General features: G+C 57.3%; 2 protein-coding genes across 2 annotated transcripts in view; one reads left to right on the top strand and one right to left on the bottom strand.

The window, feature by feature from the left end:
- On the top strand, positions 1-16510 carry STRA8 (stimulated by retinoic acid 8). The gene is made up of 11 exons (XM_075557400.1): positions 1-322; positions 1066-1119; positions 1506-1667; positions 3941-4158; positions 5779-5854; positions 6423-6507; positions 9051-9290; positions 10829-11111; positions 11338-11411; positions 12599-12710; positions 16284-16510. The coding sequence occupies exons 1-11, from the start codon at positions 1-3 to the stop codon at positions 16356-16358; spliced, it is 1701 nt and encodes a 566-aa protein (XP_075413515.1). The 3' UTR covers positions 16359-16510.
- Positions 16511-17207: 697 nt separating this feature from the next.
- Positions 17208-22095, bottom strand: part of LOC142456586 (solute carrier family 23 member 1-like) — a 28317-nt gene continuing 23429 nt past the window's right edge. Inside the window, exons 9-12 of the mRNA XM_075557735.1 lie at positions 19422-19586; positions 18984-19092; positions 18782-18877; positions 17208-17757 (exon numbers count right to left, since the gene is read on the bottom strand). Of these exons, the coding sequence (XP_075413850.1) occupies positions 17582-17757; positions 18782-18877; positions 18984-19092; positions 19422-19586 (546 nt within the window). The 3' untranslated portion in view covers positions 17208-17581. The remainder of the gene's footprint in view (positions 17758-18781; positions 18878-18983; positions 19093-19421; positions 19587-22095) is intronic.

Consider the following 22095-nt stretch of genomic DNA (forward strand, 5'->3'; position numbering starts at 1 on the left):
ATGGGAGTTTTGGTGTCGCAGTGGGTCAGGCTGAAAGGCCAGCGGTTCGAAGCCACCAGCTCCCTGCTCGAGACAGACGCGGCCGTCGGCTTCCGCAGGCTGGCCGTCTCAGACACCCACGGGGCAGTCCTGGGGTCCTATGGGTCCCGGTGGGCTGAGTCAGCCGCCTGCAGTGACGGTCTCAATAAGCACCGGTCACTCTCCTTTTATCTGCAGGATACAAAGATGACGGCGCCTGGGGCCCCTGCCCCGTGCCGCCCGAAACGTGGGGAAACGGGGAAGGGGCGGCGGAACAGCGTGGCCCTCCTGGGGGGCCCCGGGGGTGGGCACACTTAGAAGCTTCCCACGGGCACGGGGGAGGTGGAGGGGAGGGGTGCCGCCAGGACAGCTTGTGTGGCTTCCCAGAGAGGGTCAGGTGAGGGTCACAGGGTCACAGCCTGGGCTGTCGCGGGGCGAACTTGGCGGATGGCTGGCGCTGGTGAGAGGCCAACTAAGGGTCTCCAGGGTGCCCAGCGGGGGGTGACCTCAGGGAGGGGCGGCCCAGAGCAAGAGAAGCTCCCTAGGGACCCTCAGAGACCCCACCCAGAGCCAGCCCCAAGCACATCGGGAGAAAGATGGGGCGTCTGCGGCTCGGCGCAGGCCCAGGGTAACCCCCACCCAGAGGTGTGGGCGCGCCTCCCAGGCCAGAGCAGCAGGGGGGCGTCTCCGGCTCCAAGCCCACTGAGCAAGGGCTCGGCCAGGGCCTTTGTTCCAGAAGCATCTCGGGCGCAGGGGCACCCATGAGCTGGATAAGGGCACGGGACTCAAGGGAAAAGACAGCGAACGTGCCTGTTTGGGGGTGTGCGTGGCTTTCGTTCCGTCTGCTTTCTTCCCGGCGAGAAGGGAGCATGCCCGGGCTTCCCAGGGGATGCGTTTCCTGCTTTGTCGGCATTTTATTGGGAAGGTTTAAGAGTCCGGGGTCTCGATCTCTCCACTGTGTATCAGCCCGCCCCGTGTCCCCTTGCCCCCCACCTGTGTCGTCTTGTCCCGAGAGATGAGGGGCCCGGGTTCTCGCCCTTTGTTCAGGGGTGCTCTTTAAACCTCAGTGCCATGCCCAGAAGGACGAGGACGTTGCCTCCGGTAAAGGTGACCGGATTTGAACACTGGCAACGCGGGACACCATCGATAAAACCCATGTCCTGGCGAAAGAGCCACTCGGCAGCCGAAAACCGTATACCCTAGCTTGTCGGGCATCCTTTCCAAACTCGGGACTTTTTAAAAACGCCGCGGGACGCGCGGAAAAATTGTTCAAAATCGGGACTGCCCCGCGCAAAGCGGGACGTCTGGTCACCGAACCGAGGTCCGGGTCAGGTGCGCGTGGCCAGCTGAGGATGCCCACTCTGGGCTCCGAGCAGATACAGGCCCCTGACCCCGGTGACCCGCGGGGTGAAAAAGTCAGCCTCGCCCACCCACGCCGCCCCTCCTGGGGGTCGCCTGCGGACTTGTTACCCTGTTGCCCCCCCCAGGCACGCCCATTGGCCAACGCCCGGCCTTCTCATTGGCTGTGACTCGGGCTGGTGCCCCGCGATTGGTGCCCGGGGCCGAGGCGCGAGCTGGGTCTCCAGGGGACAGGAGGTGCCCCGGCTGCGGCCCCAGAGCGCCGAGCTCCGACGCCCGCGCAGCCGCGGGTGAGTAGCGGGGTGCTGCCCTCTTTGCCAGCAAGGGGTGCAGTTGGCGGGTCAGCATCGAGGTCTGTGGCGGGGGGATTGGGGGACATGCGAATGCAATTATCACGACCCCCCTCTAAGTTTCTGGGGACGATGAAGTCGGCGGTTCAAATCCCCCAGCCCCTCCGCAGGAGAAAGACGAGGCTGTTTGCTCCCGCGAAGCTGTACAGCCCCCCCAAAACCGTATAGGGGTCGCGATGAGTTGGAATCGGCTCAGTGGTAGTGGGTTCTAATCAGATACGTATTGGGGACAGAGGGGCTGTGGCTGTGGCGTGCAATGAGTGTGTGCGTGCGCGTGTGCTGTGTGGTTTGCTCAGAGGCTGCTGGTGTCAACAGCTCGCGCTGTCAAGTTGGGGGCGGAGGGCGGTGCTTAAAAGTGACTGGAGTGTGGAGACGGGAACCCCCCTCTTTTTGTGTGTGGGGTTCTATAACGGTCTTTTAATGGCACCTCTAAGCGGGCAGTTCTAGGAGGAAAGGGTTTGCCTTAGGAGAGTGCTTCGGGTCACAGATGAGCAGCAATAAAACTGAGCACACCGTTTGGAAAGGAAAAATCCATCCAAGCTTTGGCTGTTTCAGGAGCCCTAAGGGGCCAAGTGGTTGTGCATCGGCCGCTAACCACAAGGTCAGCAGTTTGACACGCCAGCCGGAGTTTTCTACTCCGTACAGTTTCGGGCTCGGAAACCCACAGGGGCAGTTCCACCCTGTCCTGTAGGCTCGCTGGGAGGCGGCATCGACTCGATGGCAGGGAGGGTGGCGGCTATGCTTTACATGCCAGTGGGATTAGGGACGCCGGGTGCTGCCCAGTGGCACATAGAAAGGGCTATCTCCCCGGCACCACGGTCGCTGAATCTCTGAAGACACCGGCTCTCACGCGCTGGTCAGTCCCGACTGCCCTTGTGTGGGAACCTGCGTGGTCCGTGGCCCCTGCCTTTGCTCCAGGGAGTCCTGGAGTCAGGACCCCTCCGAGGAGGGCAGGTTTAAGCTGTCATCCAGCTAAAGATGTCTTCACCGACTGTCTGCTTTGTGACCCCCGAGGGTATTCACACATAAAAACTCAGAGCCAGACCTCCAGCCACCGAGTCAATTCTGACTGAGGGCGACCCGATAGGGCAGATAATCGACTTTCCCCTGGGGGTTTCTGCAGCTGTGAATCTTGATGGACCCACGCAGCCTCATCTTTCTCCTAAGGAGCGGCTGGTGGTTTTGAACTGCTGATCTTGGGGTTATGCTAACCCCAATGCTAAACCCACCATGTCATGGGGGCTCCTGGTCAGGCATAGGGCTAGGATTGTACCCCAGGGCTCTTGAGCCAGTCCCTAGTCCAACCCACCTTTCCTTCTCCCAATTCACCCACAAGCCACACACCATCTCTGGATTCGTCCCTGCCTCATCCCATAGCACCACCCTCCTCCCTGCTACTGTCCCCAAGCCTCACTTAGTCAAGTTCCCTGAAGCCTCACATGCATGTGTCATACTTAGTCATGCGTCACACCCCCGCCCACACCACACATGCTGTACACATGCATGCATGTACTGCACACTAATATGCACCACACAACACATGTGTGTTTCATGCCTACACATGCATATGTACCACAGACACACGCCGAATCAGAGTTCCAAACTCACCTTGCCCAGAAAAGGGCCTGGTCTACAGCAGTCACCTGTGAGTGCACGTGTGGTCCCCAAAGGGCAACCCGCTGGCCTGCAGAAACCTCTGGAATCACCCGCTGCTGCTTGCTGTCAGGTTGCATGGCCTCCGCTTTCCCAGGCAGTGGGTGCTGGCCCGTCTTTCCCTTCTTGTTATTGGGGGGGCTGAAAGACAGGGGCACATCAAAGCAGACTGCATTCTTCAGGCCCGAAGACCTTAGAGGGTGGGGGGCATGGCTGCTCGGATTTTAGCAGATGGTAAGGGACACCATCTCCGGCTGGACTCCCCAAGGGTCACAGCAGTCAGGTGGCAAGCGCCTGGTGAGTATTTGAGATGGGCTGGAGAGTTCTTCGCAGAGGCAGGTTTGCCCCTCCGTGCTAATTCCAGTCGGAGTGGCCTGGGTCTTCAGAAGTGGAGTGTAAGCATCAGACTTTGTGTCATCAGGTGGTCATTTTGTCCCTGTTGTGGAGCACATTCATTGCTTCGAAACCTTGCCCTTGGGGAAAGCACCCCCTTTTGTCTGCTTCCACCTGCCACCCTCTCTCCTTATTTGCCACGCCTTTGTTCCTCGGGGCAAAATCAGAGCGGGCTGTTACATTGCAGCCTGTCATGGAGACCTCGGCAGAGGGCGGCGACCCCCGCAGCAGAGAGGTGCCCCAGCCTCCGGCCCACCTGGAGGAGCCCGAGACGCGGGTGGCCCGCAGACGCCTGTCTCAGGCCCGCCACCGGGCCACCCTGACGGGGCTCTTCAACAGCCTCAAGAAAACCGTTTATGCCCAGTCTGACCTCAGCGCCTCGAAGGTATGGGGGCTGGAGTGTAGGGGGAGGAGTCATTTTCCATTGCAGGGGCTGTGGTGCGAGGGGGGGACTGGAGCCGCTTCCCTAGCCCTCCCCCCACCCCCACCCCCGATCCAGGAGACCCCATGGCTCTGTGTCTGCTGCTGCTCTGTGCCAAGTATCAGCGTGACTTCATGAGGCTGGTGTCAGAGGGGACGTCGTGGAGCCGAGGAGAGGCCTGACTGTCCAGCAATGGCTGGACAGTCCACCTCCAGGACACTGCCCCTCCACTCCACAAACCCCACACCCAGGCATATACCCCGTGCCCCGCACATGCCACCACTCATGAACACACACCAATGCCCCACATAGGCCACAGGCCAGAAACACACCCCCCCACACACACATACCACACAGCATAGACATATAGGCCACATGCCACACATCTCACAGACACCACACACTTGCTATGCAAAATGCACACCCTCCGCACACCAGCGATACCCACACTACATGGTTACAAACACCCACACCCCGAACCGCACCCTCTCTTCTCACATGTCCCACACACATTCTGTCCATCACATACAGACACCAGTCCCTCTGTACACACACTCTCCCCACATGCCACACACATACCAACTTCACATGTGACACATCACAAACACACACACACCCAACACGCTATCCACCATAAACCCCAACACAGCCTATATCCACTATCCACCACGCACACCTACACCATAGCACACACACTTCACCCCACACACCCCACATGTACCAAACACACACACACCACACTGACTGCACACATCCCATATACCATAAACACACACAGCCATACACGCATCCCATGTGTCACACACAAATGCACATACATGCATACCACACACTGCACATGCCCCCCACACACTTCTTTGCGTGTTAACATGTGAGGAGGCTCTTTGCCTTGACGGCTGCTTCCACGGCCGCCGACAACGCACCCCGGACAGACGGTAGGACTCCTTGACAACGGGCGTTCCTCTTGGGTCCTGCGGGTGCTTGCTGGCCCAGCTGACTGTAAAGGCAACATAGATGTAAATGTGCTTGACACAACAGATTCCTGAATTGTTAGGAGAGCTATAAGAGCCCCCAATAAAATTATTTTTTAAATAAAAAAAATAAAAGTCAACATATAAAATAAAGGGGAAACAAAATAAAGGAAAAGGAGAAAGAGAGAGGATTCCGAGCTGCAGCTGACAAGAGCGTTTGGTAAACATGTAGGTCGCATGGACAGTATCAGGCGAGCAAGCAGACACAGTGTGGGTCTACCATAGCTGGCCACCGGGCAGGGGCCCAGTGCGTGGCTTGGAGCAGCCGCGTCCAGTACGTCACCCTCAGGCCTCAGCAACCCCACATGTGCGCATATGCTTCGTTGGCAGCCGCGTGGTGAGAGCGGCTCTCTGGTTTCTGCCTACGTTGTCGTTTGGGCGCGAACCCTTGTCCAAAATACACATGAAATCTCATGCTTTCCACACGGCAGAATGACCTTCTTGTCCTTTCCGAATGTGTCCAAAGGCGCCTGGCCTCAGCCCAGGGAGAGGGCCTTGAGACCGGCCCCCACAGCCCAAGGCCGCCTTCAGCTCTGTCCTTCTCTTTCCTCAGTGGCAGGTTCTGAATAAAGCCAAGAGCCATATTCAGGAGCTGGAACAAACCTTGGATACTTTGCTGAAGCTGAAAGGTAACAGATCACATCTCAGCCCGCCATCCCATCCCCACCTCCCTCCCCACCCCTGAGGTGGGGAGCTGGCTGGGGCGCCTCTCGAAAATAGAGATGGGGTGGAACCAAGTCAACAAACATGGACTGGGTGCCTGCTGTGTCCCTGGGTGGCATAAGTGGGTTGTGCTCAATTCTAGCCTAGTCAAAAGTTGGCACATCTGACCCACCCAAAGCACCTTGGAAGCACAGTCTGGCAAATTGCTTCCATGGAGAATCTAGCCAAGCAAGCTCTGAAGCAGTTCGGCTCTGTACCGTAATTCTCACCACGCGTCCGAATTGACCGCACAGCAAATGGCTCAGTCAGTGGACAATGAGCTCGGAGAGGGATCCCTGCCATTTCCTGACTTCTGAGAGGTCACTTACCCCCGTCTAGTGTGCTCCCCTCACTCCTGCCGGGAGATGCAGACAGCAGCCTCCGGGCTCCCCAGCCCTGAACTTGGGCCGCCTCCGGGATCTCCTGTTGAGCCGGAGAGGCAGGAACTACTGGACCAGGTCCTGACGTGGCCGCTCGTCTTCAACTCCCCCATAGACTCCTTCAACCTGGAGGACGGGAATGCAAACACCTTAGAAGAGGTCAAGGAGGAATATGCTAGAAAGTACTCCAGGAACCTCAGGTAAGCACCAGCCAGCGCCAGTCTGGGAGGAGCAGGCTCTTCTCCCTCACAGATGCCCAACCGTGCCGCCTTACAGAGGGATGCCTTGGCCCTCTACCCCTCACGGCTTCTGCATTTGGGGGATACTTATGGTGGGCGCCTCCACCTGGAGATGGTGAGAAAGAACCTCCCTGCCCCCCGGCCCCGCCCCCCGCCATGTTTTTTCCACCTTGCTTTTTCACTCAGGATGATTTCTTAGGGATTAACTCCTATCCAGGGCCCTGGTGGCAGTGTCAGGTAAGCGTTAGCATGCTAACGACAAGGTCGGCAGTTCGAAACCACCAACAGCTCCAGGGGAGAAAGACGAAGCTGTCTGCCACTGTAAAGATTCACAGCCTCAGAAAACCCTGTCTAGGGTGGCCATGAGTCGGCATGTACTGAGTGGCAGGTGGTTTTATCTCCTGTTGGGTTAGTCTGGATAGACTAGAGAAGCAAATTATAGAGACACTCATATGTGTATCAGAAAGAAGTTTATATACAAGAGCAATTGAATATAGAGGAAACACCCCAGCCTAGTCCAGATCAAGTCCACAAGCCCAATATTAGCCCATATGTCCGATACCAGTCTATAAATTCCTCTTCAGACTCAGGAAACACATGCAATGACGCCAAATGCAGGAAGATCACAGGCCAGTGGGTAGGAAGTCTTGTGGATCCAGTGGTGTCGTAAGCATCTCAGCGCTGGCAGGGGTCTCCACGTGGCTCGTCCAGCACAGGGCAGGAGCGTAGCTCCATGTGTCTTCTCAGCAGGAACATCTCCCATGGAGTCTGCCTGTGCCCCGCCTCCAACGAGCTATTTATCTCCTTCGGGCCTCCAAATGAGATCTTCAACCTGCGACCTGATTGACAAGCTAAACTCCACCCCTTCGCTCTCAATCCCCTCAAACTGACAACAGATAGCAAAGCTGCCACACCTGTTGATGAAGACATCCTGTGTACAGGCCTCGTGCCACGGGGCTGTCCAGGGAGTACGTCTCTCTCACAGAAGGCCTGCGGGCAGCCCTGCCTCCAGCAAGTGGTCAGCACCATCTCTCCAGCAAGGCGTGCTCACTTCCAGCCTCGGCACCACGAGTTGGTCATTCTGACGGGACTTCCAACTCTCCCCTGATACCATTGCACACTTAACAGACTAACAAACAAAACAACAGCGACCCTTCAGGATGGGGTAGAGCTGTCCCTGTGGGCTTGAGACTGTCACTGACCCTTCAGGATGGGGTAGAGCTGTCCCTGTGGGCTTGAGACTGCCACTGTCTGTAAGAGTAGGACCTCCGTCTTTCCCCCTAAGGATTGGCTGGTGATTTCCAGCTGCTGGCCTCCAGATGGATCACAGCCCAGCGTGTAACCAACCACCACGCCCGCCACCAGGGCTCCTGAGCAAACTCCGAGCCAAGAGTACACGCACCGTCTGCTCCGGAGACTCAGGTGCCGCCCTTGTGAGACTGGCGTTGCTGCGCTGGTTGAGACCGAGCCCACAGGACCGCCGGGTCCGCCTAGACTGGTCCTGCCTCACAGCGATCGGGACGGCAAGCCGTGCCCACCTGGTGTCGCAGTGCGTAGTCTCCATAAGGGCATTTCTTTGAAGAGCAGAAATCTGCCTTTAAATGTTTCAAACAAAATCATGTATGGCGTTTTTGGTGAAGGCTGACCCAGCAGCGCAGGGTGCACACTTTGGGGACGGCCTTCACCACGGTGAGCCCTCTCTGCTTGCTGTGTCCATTCCGCTTGGAAGTGGTACCCAGTGCCTCGCGGTCCACACTGCTAGCACTCGGCGCCTGCGCGGTGTGCTGTGGCTTTTCGTTTCGTTGGTTTTATTGGGTGTCATTCAGAAGGAAACGGCACTCTAGAATGTGTCGCTCCCCATGTCCATGGCCAGTTTAATTTATAGAAATTCCACTTCTCTCTTCGTTCGATCGCCCTTGTGTTCTGCGACCTCTGACCCCACTGACTGGGTCTCCTCGCCGTTCTGTAGACTCTGCAAACCTAAGGGGGTCGTCGGGGAAGAAAGACGGGTACCCGTCTCCCTTTCCAGTCTGCGGACCGCGGGGTGGCTCTTTGCCTGCCTCCTGGGCAGGCCAGGACCTTCCGCTCTAGAGGGTGGGCTATCAGTGACCATGGTCTTGCTCCTGATCTTACTACCCGGGCATTCTGGCTTTCCCCATCAAGTATGATGTTAGCTGTCGATTTTTGCTTGCTTGAGTGTGTTTATAAGCTTTCCGCCCCCCAAGGCAAAAAACTTAATTTGTAGAAGAGAAGCGGTGAGCGGAAAGGACAGAGAGCGCCCATGCACACACTGCCCATCCCACCCCATCCCACCAATCCCTCCCACACTGCACCGCGTCTCCCGCCACTCACGTCTTGCATTGTCGTTGCTAGATGCCTTGCCTTCTGGTAGGGTCCAGCTAACGGCGGCCCTCCGTACCCAGCAGGGCGAAGCGCGGCCGGTCCTGTGCCGCCCTCGCTGCACACTGCGCATGTTCCAGGCGGTCCCTTTGTTTCCTCCTCAGCCTGGACTCCCTCCTGGCTCAGCAGGAAGACTCCTGGTACCTGGTTGAGGCGCTCAAGAAGGATGCTGAGAAGAGAGAGGAAGGGGAAGAGGAGGCCCCGGAGGAGGAGGAGGAGGAGGAGGATGAGGAGGAGGGAGAAGAGGATGAGGAGGAGGGAGAAGAGGATGAGGAAGAGCAGGAACATATGGAGCTCACAGACTCCCAAGGCGTCTTGTCACCAGACCTCTTAGAATTCGAAAGGTGAGCAGCTGCCCAGTGGTCAGCCCAGGACAGGGCCCTCCTGGGGGATGAGGCACAGACTGCAGCCCCAGGGTCCTCACACCTGCCAGAAGCCTGGAGGCTCCTCAATCTCCCCACAGAAGGCACCCCCGGAGTCGGGGTGGCAGTCAGGCTCAAAAGAGAATCTGGGAGCCCCGTGTGCATGGAGCCCTGTTGGCATCCTGGCTGTGACGTGGGCTGGTAACCGCAAGGTCGGCAGTTTGAAACCACCAGCTGCTTCCCCGAGGGTGGGAGGGAAGAGGAGGCTTTCTACTCCCATGAAAAGTCTGGGAGACCAGCAGGGGCAGTTCTACCCTGCCCCTTCACTGGTGGGAGGGGTGTTTATTTGAGGTGCCTTTGCTGGTCCCCCGTCTGTGCTAGATGACTAACCTGAATGTTGAGGGTGCAGACCCCCCCAGGGGTAACAAGGGAGAAATGCTTGGCTGTCTCCTTCCATACTGATCACAAACAAGGAAATTGGTGGTGCCGTCTGTTCCGTAGCAGCACGGGGTCATCATGAGGCAGAGTCAACTCGGGGTGACAAGTCGGAGCGTTTGGGGGAGAGGGGACATGCGGGCTAAAGATCCCCCTCTCCTCCTCGAATCGGGTTCTGGCAGTGGGACTGGGGGGTTTGTTTTGGTTTTTGTTTTGAAGAAAGAGAGTGCGTCAGTGGCTGGCTCAGCCCTTCCTCCCTGCCCTCTCACCCGCCCAGACCCTTCAGTGGCCACGCTGGCCTTGGCTTCGGTAAAAATAAAACAAACATACCCAGTTCCCTCCGACCTGATCTGATGCATGGAGACCTTACAGAGCAGAGCAGCCCTGCGGGGTCTCCTGATCCTCAGATCTTTCTCTTGAGGAACGACTCAGGGATTCCATGCACCCGTCCGCCGGCCAACCACTAGCCAGGCTTTTGGTTAGCAGCCAAGGGCTTAACACGGGCAGTCCCCCAAGGCTCCTCGGGCCTGACTTCTCACTCACTAACCTCCAGCAAGTTGATTCCGGCTCACAGGGACCATCAAACAGCAGAGAACTGTCCTGGGGGGTTCTGAGTCTGTCCATCTTGACTGGAGTAGAAAGCCTTCTCCGTCTCCCGTGGAGCAGCTGCTGGTTACGAACTACTGACCTCGTGGTTAGCAGCCCCCAGGTTCACAGCCGCTGGAACACGATGGCTCCTCTTTGAGCCACCCCAAAGCAGGAATTAAAGTCCTGCTGTGTCTGCACATTCCTGGGCTTGCATTTTTCAGATATTTTCCAGTGGGGTGTGAACTGAGCCAGCCCCTCCTGTCATCTCTTGGTCTGTCAGACAGAGCTTCGCAAGGCACTGGGAGATGTGGGGAGGGACCCGAACCCACAGATTGGCTTGATTGGTGGCCTGTAACGTGGCATCTGCTCCCCATGGTACTGAGTGTGGTGAGAGACCCCAGAGCTGGCCCGTCGGGTGGGCAGCAGGACTGGTGTGCAGTGGGCTTCCCGTTTGGAGCCTGGCTTCTAGTTCGAGGGCCAGGCCATTTCTGTTCCAGGTACCTCACCTTCTACAAGCAGACGATGGACCTTCTGACCAGCTATGGGGTCATCTCCTCCTGGGAGGCGGCACTGCCCATCGTCTCTGCGGCCATCTCTCACCTGTGGCAGACCCTCTCAGAGGAGAGGAAGGCCAGTCTGCTGCAGGCCTGGGAGCAGCACAGCAGACTCTCGGGCCTCCCAGAGGCCTGCGGGGAGCCGACCTACACAGAGGGCAGCATGAAAGACAGCGGGGTGGACAGCCAGGGGGCCAGCTGCTCGCTGGTCTCCACCCCAGAGGAGGTACTGAGACCCTGGGGTGGGGGGGCAGGCTGAGTCTGCATCACCCTTGACCTGGAGTCCCCAGGGATTTGCTGAGGGTCCTTCAGCAACTTGGAGGTGCCAGGTGGATTCTGGTGAGGGCGAGAGGTGCCGTCCAGCAGAGGCTGCCTCCTGAGGAGCCTGTGGGTGCCGAGGGAAGCCGCCCCACCAGGTCCCATAGCTGCGACCTCGCTGGGCTTTTGTTCAGATCCTTTTTGAAGACGCCTTTGACGTAGCGAATTTCCTGGACAAAAGCGAGCCTCGGAGCACATCGAGCACCAGGTGAGGAGGGGCTGGGTGCCTGGCCAGGGACGAGCTAGGGTGGGAGGCCCAGGGCTGGAGAATGGCTGTGCACACACACGGGAGAGGACAGATGTGGGTGTGTGCGTGTGAGTGTGTAAGTCTGTGTATGATGGATGAGCCTGTGAGTGTGTGTAAGAATACGTATGGAACCCAGGACGGATGATCCCTTCAGGACCAGTGCTGGGAGTGGCGATACTGGGAACGTGGAGGGAGGGTGGGTGCAAAGTGGGAATCAGTTACAGGGATCTACATGTGACCTCCTCCCTGGGGGACGGACAACAGAAAAGTGGGTGAAGGGAGACGTCGGACAGTGTAAGATATGACAATAATAATAATGTATAAATTATCAAGGGTTCATGAGGGAGCAGGGAGTGGGGAGGGAGGGCAAATATGAGGAGCTGATACCAAGGACTCAAGTAGAAAGCAAATGTTTTGAGAATGATGATGGCAACAAATGTACAAATGTGCTGACACAATGGATGGATGGATTGTGATAAGAGTTGTACGAGCCCCCAATAAAATGATTTTTTAAAGTATATGTAGGAGTGAGCATATGAGTGTGTGTCTGGATGTGGGCATATGTGTATGAGTGTGTCTGTATGTGTGCATATGTGTATGGGTGTGCGTGTGTGTGCATATGTATATGAGTGTGTGCATGTGTGTGTTCATGTGTGTGCATATGTATGTGTGTCTATATGTGTGCATGTGTGTGCATATGTGTATGAGTGTGTGCATATGCATATGAGTGTGTGTCTGTATGTGTGCATGTGTGTATGAGTGTGTGCATGTGTGTGCATATGTATATGAGTGTGTGTGCATATGTATATGAGTGCGTGTCTGTTTCTGTGCATATGTGTATGCGTGCGTGTGTGTTGGAGTGCGTGCATGTATGTGTGAGCATATGTAAGTATTCGTATGAGCGAGCATGTGAACATGTGAGTGTCTGGGTAAGTGCATATTTGTGTGTTTGTGTGTGTGTGTGAATGTAAGTAACCGTGTGTGTGAGTTTGTGAGTGTCCAGTAGAGAACTGCCCCGCAGGGCTTTCCAAGATTGTGGGCTTCCTAAGTGCCTCTGGGTGGCTTTGAACTGCCAACTCTTGAGCTAGGGGTGGAGGGAGCGGTCAGGACTGAAAGCATTTGCTGTGTCTTCTCCCCTCTGTCTCCAGTTCACTGGCCGCCAGCGCCCCCGCGGAGGACACGGAGGAGAAGTTCCAGCTCTACCTAGAGATCCTGGAGTTCTTCCAAAGCCTGCACTGGGACACCACCCAGAGCAAGCAGGTGGGACAGAGCTCGACGGCCGGAGACGGCGGGGGGGAAGGACCCCGGGCTGGGGGGGGGGCTGAGCTGGACCAGACACCCCCTCTGAGCAGGAGATCCTTTCACTCCCTCTGAACTGCTGGTCTTGGTCAGTCTGCTGGGTCTTAGGGAAGATGTCTGAGGACACCTGGAGAAAGAGTCTGAGGGGTGTCCCCAGAGATGGTGGGGTGCCCTGAGCCCTGGGCTGGCTCTCGGCAGGCTCTTCTCAGTGCTGGTGAGGCCTTGCCAGCTTCCCAGAGGCCATCTCTGCAGGCCTGTTGGAAGGAGGACTGGCAGGCTGGGGGTCTTGCTTAGGAGGCGGAACCCTCGTTGCTTTCACAGAGGCGGGGTTTGGGGCGACTCCTGTCAGGCTGATCTCAAACGCACCGCCATCGAGCCGATGCTGACTCCTGGTGACCTGATATGACAGGGCAGGGCTGCCTGTGTGGGTTCCCTGGACTGTAAATCTCTACCGGAGGGGAAAGCCTTGTCTTCTTCCCGAGCAGCGGCTGGTTTCTAACCGGTGACCTTGCAGTTAGCAGCCCACCGGGTAAGCCCTACGTCAGGTGGGCTATGAATTTTCTCTACTGACCGGGCAAAGGCACGCTGGTTGACACCCCTGGCCCACGTCTGCTCTCAGGCTATCTTTTTCGTTAGGCTAGGAGGGATCGTCAAGAACCCAGAAGGGAGAAAACACTGACCTCAAGGTCGGCCGTTCTAACCCACCTAGCAGTGCCGCGGAAGAGAGGTCTGGCTGTCTGCTTCCATAGAGACCACCCAGGGAGCACAGTTCCACTCTGAGACACCTGAGTCACGGTTGACTCCTGGCAGTGAACCACATCGCCAAGGCATAATTGGCAACTTCTCCATGCAGCCTTCCTTGCCCTCAGTCCGGACCATGTGGGCCTTCCAGGGAGAGCCCAGAGCCCCCTTTCCTGCAGCAGGTTCCACCACCTTCCCCCGGCTCCTTAGCAGCCACCCACCCCACGCAGGTGCACACAGTTCTGCCCATCCACCTGTGCGAGGCTTGGAGGATGGATGCCCCCCACGCCCTTGGCTTTCCTGGCCGGCTTCTTGAATGTAAGAAGAGGACCAGCCATGGGGATTAGCATGTCCTTGCAGGTCAGGGCCTTCTTGGGGGCGAGGTGGGGGTCCCAGAACTTTGGATGCAGATGCAATCTGTGGCCCTGGAGAATCACCCTCTGACCTGTGGCCCCAGCCCCCAAGGTTCCCATTCAGAGTTGTGGGGACTGGCCAGCGGTCCACTGCTAACCAGCTGCCGAGCAGCCCTGCTGGGAGGTGCTCCTGTCTTTGACCGACCCCTGTGCAAAGCAGGGAAGACCCCCCTCCACCTCAATGGGACTTAATTAGCACCCAGTACCAGTAAGCAGAAGGAGCCCTGGACGCACAGTGGGTAAAGCGTGAACTGCAAGGTCAGCAGTACGAGCCCCTCGGCCCCGGGAGAACGACGTGGCCATTTGCCCATGTGGGCAATTCTAGTCTGCCCAGTAGGGGTCGTAAGGAACCAGAACCGACTCGATGGCAGTGAGTTTACTTAGTTAGTTTTGTTGTTGTTGTTGTTGTTGTTAATCACTAAACAGTAAACAATGGTGAGGATGGCCCAGAACTGGAAGCGTTTCCTTCCGGTGTACACCCGGTCGGTATGGGTAGCAGCCGGCTCGATAACATCTGACCACAAGCAAACAGCTCAGAGCCTATCGCTCTCAGAAAGCCTGGAGCTTATCCAACGCCTCCAACACCCTTTTCAGGGGTTTTGAACAACGTCCGGTCCCAGCTGTGTCTGTCCCCCGCCCACTGTCCTCAGCCTTTGCTGCGGTCCCCACCCTGAGCCAGGGAGGGGTCTGTGGCTTTCCCAGAGACCCGCACCCCCTTCTCTGGTGCCCTTTACCCTGCCCACCACTGGACTGCTCCAAAGACAATCATAGGAGGACGCACAGCAGCAAGGCCTTGGCAGGGGTCAGTGCCCTACATAGTCACCCCCTTGCCACCAGGGTGCCACACTCATGACTGAGTGAACGGGTGTAAGGGATGCTACCCAGGCCTGATGGGCCTGGCTCACCAGCTACCGCTCCCCCCAACCCCCCTACCGAACTAAACCAACCTCTGCCTTGGAGCCGGTTCCAGCTCAGAGCGACCCTGCGGAACAGAGTAGCACTGCCCCATTGGACGCCATGTTTACAGGAACCGACAGCCATCTCTTGCTCCCACAGAGCAGCTGGTGGGGTCAAACCACCTACCTTTCCATTAGCAGCCACGCTCTTTAACCACTGCACCACCAGGCCTCAAGGCGCAGGGATCGTTGTGGGCTGGGGTGTGGAGGTCCCGGGAGAGGACAAAGCCTGGAAGCAGATGTTTAAGGGAGGGCCTCCCAGAGGTTGGCTGAGATCATCCTGAAGCGAATGAGCAACCTTCCCACAAACAGAGCGCACCTGCTCCGGAGAAAGAGCCCGGATGGGCTATAACATCCAAACATTCTCGGAAACGAGATGGCTTGTGCTTCCGACTACTTCAAAGGTTGGTAGCTTGAACCTACCAAGTGGTACCATGGAAGAGCAGCCTGGCAACCTGCTTCCATTCAAGATGCCAGCCCCAAAGAACCCTCTGGAGCAATTCTACCCTGTAACATGCGGGGTCACCTTGATGGCAATCCACTCAATGGACAATGAGCTTGGGGACAGGTTTTTAAAATCTCCATTCAATTCAAAGTCCCTCTTTCCCCTTCAGGGCGCTACTAGCTGCTAAGCCACGCCCCTTCCAAAGCATCTGCTGTTAGCAGTCTCTTATCCCTCCTTGGAGCGCACACCCTCATGGCAGAGTGGTTGCACGTGGGACCGCTAACCACAAGGCCCACTGTTTGAAACCTCCGCCCATTCCTTGGGAGAAAGGAGGGAGACTGTCTACTCCCATAGGGAATGACCGTCTCGGCACCCACAGGGGCAGCTCTACCCTGTCCTACAGGGTCGGTATGACCCGGCATCGAGTCATGGCAGTGAGTTTGGTTCTGTTCTCTGTATCCCTCCATCCGGAGATGCTCTGCCGACATTGTTAGCCCAGCACACTCGGTCTGAAGTTGCCCATGTTGAATGGGGCATCCCAAAGATAGAGCACCATCTTAATAGGGTGGCCCATGGGTGGGGTGAGCAGAGGAAGTTCACAGGCAGCTTCAGAGGGGGGTTGGATGAAGCTTGAAGATTGCCCCCCTCGGAAAGAGGCCCCTGTGCCGCGCTCAGGAAACACCTTTCTGGCAGTCAGAGGGCATGTGCCAAGGAAAACAGGGCCTCCACGCTCAGGAGAAAGGCCTGGCAGGTACCTCCGGCTTCTCTCAGCCGATGGAAAATCCTTGCATCAGGCGGTTCAAGAGACAGCAATCTGGCGGGGTTCATTCATTCCGGAACCAGAGGGTAACTCAGGCCGCCACCTCACAACCCCCCTTTGGGAGCTTAGGCTGGGGGACAGGATACCGCCAGACAAGGTGTCTATGGAGCCAGACCCCTGCCGTTAGCAGCGCTAAACTCCTCCCAACGTGTTTTGCAGGAAGCAGACCTGCAGATGGACCAAGAGACCGTGATGCTGAGGTGCCTGGAGACCTTTGATGATGAAGATTTGTAATGCCCTGGACACCGAAGGTGGCAGCTGCCTACTTTCCATTTCTGTCGCTACGATCAGACCTGTCCACACCTGTCCCCGACTCCTGGGCATTTTAGGAGTGGCTTGTCTCGGGAGCGATTGATGACTCCCATTTGCAGTTATTACAAAGCGTTCAAGAGCAGCGCCGTCCGTCCGTGTGTGTGTGTGTGTGTTTGGGGCTAAGGAAGGGGCTGGCTTGCTGGTGGGTGGGGCCTAGGCAGCTGTCCACCTCCAGTTCTTTGGTGTAGCCCTAGAGGTGCAGCCCTCTCGATACCAGGCCAAGGTCAGTGAGTAGTGGGTGAAGCTCTTTCTACGGCGGGGGGCTAGAATTCCTCTTCTCCCATCTCCTGAGCAAAGGTGGACTCCTGGTGGAGGAGGGGGTGCTGGGCCCGAGGAAGACTTTGCAGGCCTTCCTCTGCCAATACCTACATCATTGTAGCGCACTTCTGTAGATACTGCCTTTTACGAACGAAGGTTTGTGGCAGCCCAAGTCCCAAGTCCTTGGGCTCCTCCCCCAACTGCAGGCTCTCCCTACCTGTGCCTGCACCCCACGGTCATCCCACAAGATGAGCGCCTTTCTCGTCCAGAGAAGCCATCACCCACCCACTGGGGCGGCACCACTTCCGACACATAAGGGCCCGAGAGCACAGTTGAACTGCTCCTGGGGGTTCCCAAGGCTGTCCATGTTTGGGAAGCAAGCTTTTTCCAGGGGAGGGGACAGGGGAGAGAAAGGTCAGCTCAGTGCTCCTTTAAGAGACCAGGGCGTCAATGTGACGTCATGGGAACCCCCTCCCCCAAAAAATCATGTTCATTTTATTGTGATACCGTTTTATTGTGACACCTTTGTGCCAGGTCTCTCCAAAGTACGTCTGTGTTCCCTTACTCACAGGACCCAGTGCCCATCAAAAAGAAAAGCCGTACATCGGAGACGGCTAGGGAAAATCAATGGAACCTTCCAGAAAAGCCCAAAGCTGCAGGGGAATCCTCTTCGAGGGCCCCATAGTGCCCAGCCTTAGGGTCTACGTAGGTGGGTGAGGGCAGGTCCTAGTTCCCCGAGGGAGACCGGGCTGGGACAGCAGCTGCTAAGAAAGGTCGGGCACTCGTAGTAGGGGCTGGAGGTCTTGGGGTGTTAGGCTCGTTCACATCCTAGGCACCAGGTCTTGGAGGGGGAAGTCCCGGGGCTTGGTGCTAGAGCCGGCTCATCTTCACCTCCGGACTCCCTCCGGCCCAGGCCAGAAGGGGAGGTACCGGGTGAGGGAAGACAAGCAAAACCTGGTGCCAGCGCCCCAGGGGAAGCCATAGACCTGCAAGGCCTTCGAGGCCTCCTCCCCTTCCTCCTGGACTCGAGTCCATGCCTCTAGGCCCCGCTCCTCACGGCTTCCTGGGAGCAAACAGAAGGTAGATGGACCATGAGGAGCAGGGCCCTCAACTACATTGCGCCCCTGCAGGCGGCCCCCGGAACTACATCCCACCCCTCGTGGGCAGGCATAGCCCAGCATGGTACTGCTCCTAGCACCCCATGCAGACACTGCCCAGGCTGCAGCAGGGCCCCTGCAATCAGACACCCTCCTCGCCTGCACTGGGCTCCCAGCAGGTGCCCCCCCAGAATTGCCCCCCTCCTTTGCACCACACCTCCTACAGAAACACACCCCCCTGCAAGCAGGCAGCCCCCAGAACTGGACTGCACCTAGTAGTGTCCCATGCAGACACACCGCGCCTCCTGCAGACGGACCCCAGAACTGCACTGCGCCTGAGGCCAATGCGGCCTTGGTCAACTCCCAATCTAGTTCTAGGATCACAGAGCGCTCCGCCTGGGTCCCTGGCACCTCCATTGTGAAAGAACCCATGCTGAGAGCACAGCCCTGCCCCCAGCCCGGGACAGAAAATGTTCCCCTTCTCTGAAGCATTTCACAAAGTGTGGGGGCGCTCTTGTGGGGTCCCAATGTGCGGCTGTGGGAGAGCCAAGAAGCCTACATTTTACCGCTCTGTGCGGCTAGGGTGGGTGAGGCTCGCCTCCTCCAGGAAGCTCCCCACACCTGCACCAGCTTGCTTGGCACTCATTGGCTCCACCCTAGGGTTACTCAGCTCCAGGGGACTAGACTGGGCTGCTCTCCCCCCTGCCTGGGTAGCCCGGGGGTTCCCAGAAAGCTGGGCCTGTCTGATTTCTAGAGTCTCACTTGGAGGGAGGTGGAAAGTGAATGTGTAAATCAGTGCATGCGTGGGGACCCTCACCAGCTAGCTTGTGCAGGTGCTCGGAGAGCAGGGCTGGGTCTTTTTTCCTTCTTGTCTGGGGTGGGGCTTTTCCCCTGCAAAGCCCCCTCACCACCCCTTCACCACCAGGCCTCGTGTGCTCTGTGCCCGGCCAACGTGGCACTGGGGCAGGAGAAGCACTGCAGATGCCCCACCTGGGATGGTGTTATCCAGCAAGAAGCCCAGAAAGCCGCCGACGAACATGCCCGTGGTCAGCAGCACCTGGACCACCTGGTCCAGCTGGAGGATGCCTGGGGCAGAGACAGAAGGGCGGGACTCACGGGGCCCTGCTTTCCGCAGCTCGGACCAGCAGCAGCCCCGCTGACCTCGAACCCAGGGGGCAGGGGAGGAGCGTACCTGTCTGGAGTCTTTCTGGGTTCTTGTTCACCCAGTTGGGAATGGCAAGCCCACAGTAGATGGAGAAGCCGAAGACAAACAGGTTCCGGGAAGAGTTCATGTCCACATACTGCCAGAGGGAAGCCCAAAGACGGGCTGGAGTTGGACACTTGCACAGCAGACGCCCCTCCACCCACCATCACCCCTCCACCCACTGCCACCCCGCAGCTGGGGACATCAGAGTTCCAAGGCCCACAGGGCCAGGCCACTCGGAGCATGCTCTCTGAGCAGATGCAATTTCCCATGGGCAGAGGCTTGACGCTTCTCGCTACAGTTTCTTCCTGCTGGGGGCCAGGGTGGTCCCGGGGACCCCACGTCACACACACCCCCACCCCATTCCCAGTGCCACCATCTCAGTCCCGTGCGTTTCTTCCAAGCGGTGTGAGGCGCCACCCTCACCTGCAGGTTGGAAATCCCCACGGCTGTGATGATCCCAAACATCACCAGGAACATGCCTCCGATCACAGGGGTCGGGATGGTGGCGAACGCGGCTCCGACCTTCCCAAACACGCCCATCAGCAGCAGCACGCAGCCTGCTGCCACGATCACCATTCGGCTCCCCACCTGCAGGGCCCGGGGCACACATGCGAGCTCAGGCCAAGCGCCAGGGGGCTGGGCAGAGCAGCATTACACCTGGAACGCTGGTCTGCGCCCCATGGGGTCTGGGCACAGAGCGAGTGTGCCTCTGAGTGCCTGCAGGGGCCCCTGAGCACCTCTGGACAGCCCTGCCCTCAACTCCCAGGAGACTTCCTGGGACCTTCATTGGGGATGGGCGTCCCCTTTGGGAGGCAACGGGGAGGGCAGTTTTGTCCTTAATGAGCTGCACAAGACTGCTTTAAATGGCTGGAAATGCTTATATATATAAATGTTTGTGTGCATGTTTATATATCATATATGAAAACATATCAGGCCAATCTTTATGGAAGCAGATCCCCAGGCCTTGTTCCTCAGAGGACCCTTCTGGCCCCAGCGGCAGTCAGGAGCACACAGCTGATGCCCCAGGACACCTTGATGGCTATTGAAAGTGAACTGAGTACCACGGAGTGGACCTTGACTGACGGTGACTGGGCACTGTATGTGTGGTGGGGATGTTGTTTTCAAGAGCTGGTGTTTCGGAAGGAGGTCAGCAGGACTTCCTCCGGAGATGGATGCTTAGTTACGGGCTGTGTCTGTGCCTTCGGCGCTGCTGCTGGTGATACAAAGGAGCTCTGGGGCCCAGAGTCTTTCTTTTCTGTATCATGCTCCACGCTGAGGACCGCCCCAGCATCCCTGCTCCATAGCCCATCAGCAAACGGTCTTAGGTGCCTCTGGTTGGGCCATGAACCACAAGGTGGGCGTTTCAAGCCCGTCGGTCACTTAGAGGGAGAAAGAGGAGGCTCCTGTCTCAGCAAACTCATCCGAGTCATCCAGAGTCAGAATGGACGATGTCAGCGAGTTTGGTTATTTGGTCAATGCATATTTGGTCAATCCCTGGTAGCACAGAGGGTTAAGTGTTGGGTTGCTAACTAAAAGATCCGTGGTTCAAACCAGCCAACCGCCCCGAAGGAGAAAGACAAAGTTGTCTGCTTCTATACCGATTACAACCTTGGCAGGTCTGCTGTTCTGCAGGGTCCCTATGAGTCAGAATCTACCCAACAGCCGTGGGTAGATTTGTGGTTTGGTTTCTGTTTTTTCAGTGAGTGTATATCTCAGAACTCACTGCCATCAAGTTGATCCCAACTCACAGCAACCCTATAGGGCAGGGCAGAATTGCTCCCGTGGGTTTCTGAGACTGTAACTCTTTTACGGGAGTGGAAAGCCTCATCTTTCTCCTGCAGAGCAGCTGGTGGTTTCGAACGGCTGACCTTGAGGTTGGCAGCCCAACATGTAACCACTGCACCACCAGCCCCGAAAAGGATACACTAGGTAAAGTCCATGGACACTACATAAAGCCGCAGCTTCTGCGTTCGCTTCGTTTCCCAGCTAAGAGCTCATGTTTGAAAAGTCTTCATTGGACATTCGGACCAAGTCAAAAGAAGGTCTGTTCTATGTGGAACCCTAACAGTGAACTGTAGGAACAAGGGCATGACTGCAAGCACAATCGATGTATCAGGCTGAATGCTCTTTGAATAGACTCCAATACAGACAGTAGTTAACCCCAGCCAGCCCTCTCTCTCCAGGACTGCCACCACCTGCACTCAGCCTGCGGCCGCCTTGGACCAAAGGAATGTGGGCTGGAAGCTGTTGGTACAGCCTGAGTCACACCTTCAGCCAGTGTGAGCTTGATGCAGATGGCCACGTAGTTGGAGGGGGCAGTACCACTAGCTACCACAAGGGGGAGACGCGAGTCCATGAAAGCCGCGAACAGCGGCCAACTCCCTTCTGCGATGGGTCTTTCTTCCCTGAGACTTCCCTGTCCCCTCCGGGGTCTTCATTTAAAATGACGCCTCAAAGACAGGTTCCCTCTGCTTACTGAATGCAATAAGCAGGTGTTCGCTCTGCTTATTCTGCGCTGCATGCAACCAAGTGCCACGTCGCCGTTTTTGCTACCGAGGACTTCTTTTTGGCGTCAAAGAGCAAGGTCCTCATGCTGAGGACCAAGGTGCAGCTGACTCTAGCGTGGTCTTTGTCGTCGCCCATGTGTATTTAAAGCTGGGCAGTGCATAAGGAGACCCGGGAAGGATGGGTGCCATTGAAAAGGGACGTTGGGGGCAGATAACGGATATGTCACGGGCTGCCCAAAGAAGGGGCAGATCTGTTTTAGAAGGGCCGCCGGGATGTTCTTTAGAACCGAGGGTGTTGAAACTTTGGACTTACGGTCTGGCGACACCCCTCCCTTGGTCAAGCAGAGGGGCAGCTAAAAGAGGGAGAGGCCCTTGACGAGAGGGACACCGGCCGTGGCTGCAGCAATGAGCTCAGACACAATTGTGAGGACGGCGCAGGACAGGGTGGTGTTTCGTTCTGCTGGACACGGGGTTCTGTGAGTTGGAGGCCTGACAATGACTGAGGTGGGGGGAAATATCGCTGCCTTGTCGACCCCAGGCAGTGCGATGGCTAAGTCTTTGGCTGCTAACAGAAAGGTGCCAGTTTGAGC

The sequence above is a fragment of the Tenrec ecaudatus genome, chromosome 9 (assembly GCF_050624435.1).
Source record: "Tenrec ecaudatus isolate mTenEca1 chromosome 9, mTenEca1.hap1, whole genome shotgun sequence".
Taxonomy (NCBI): Eukaryota; Metazoa; Chordata; class Mammalia; order Afrosoricida; family Tenrecidae; genus Tenrec; species Tenrec ecaudatus.

What these genes read in the sequence shown, in the direction of transcription:
- STRA8 (XM_075557400.1), top strand. Translation starts at nt 1, where the DNA reads ATGGGAGTTTTGGTGTCGCAGTGGGTCAGGCTGAAAGGCCAGCGGTTC. An exon ending in GGACGAGGACGTTGCCTCCG is followed by an intron (nt 1,120 to 1,505) that starts GTAAAGGTGACC and finishes TGCCCCCCCCAG; the next exon opens with GCACGCCCATTGGCCAACGC. An exon ending in TGGTCTCCACCCCAGAGGAG is followed by an intron (nt 11,112 to 11,337) that starts GTACTGAGACCC and finishes GCTTTTGTTCAG; the next exon opens with ATCCTTTTTGAAGACGCCTT.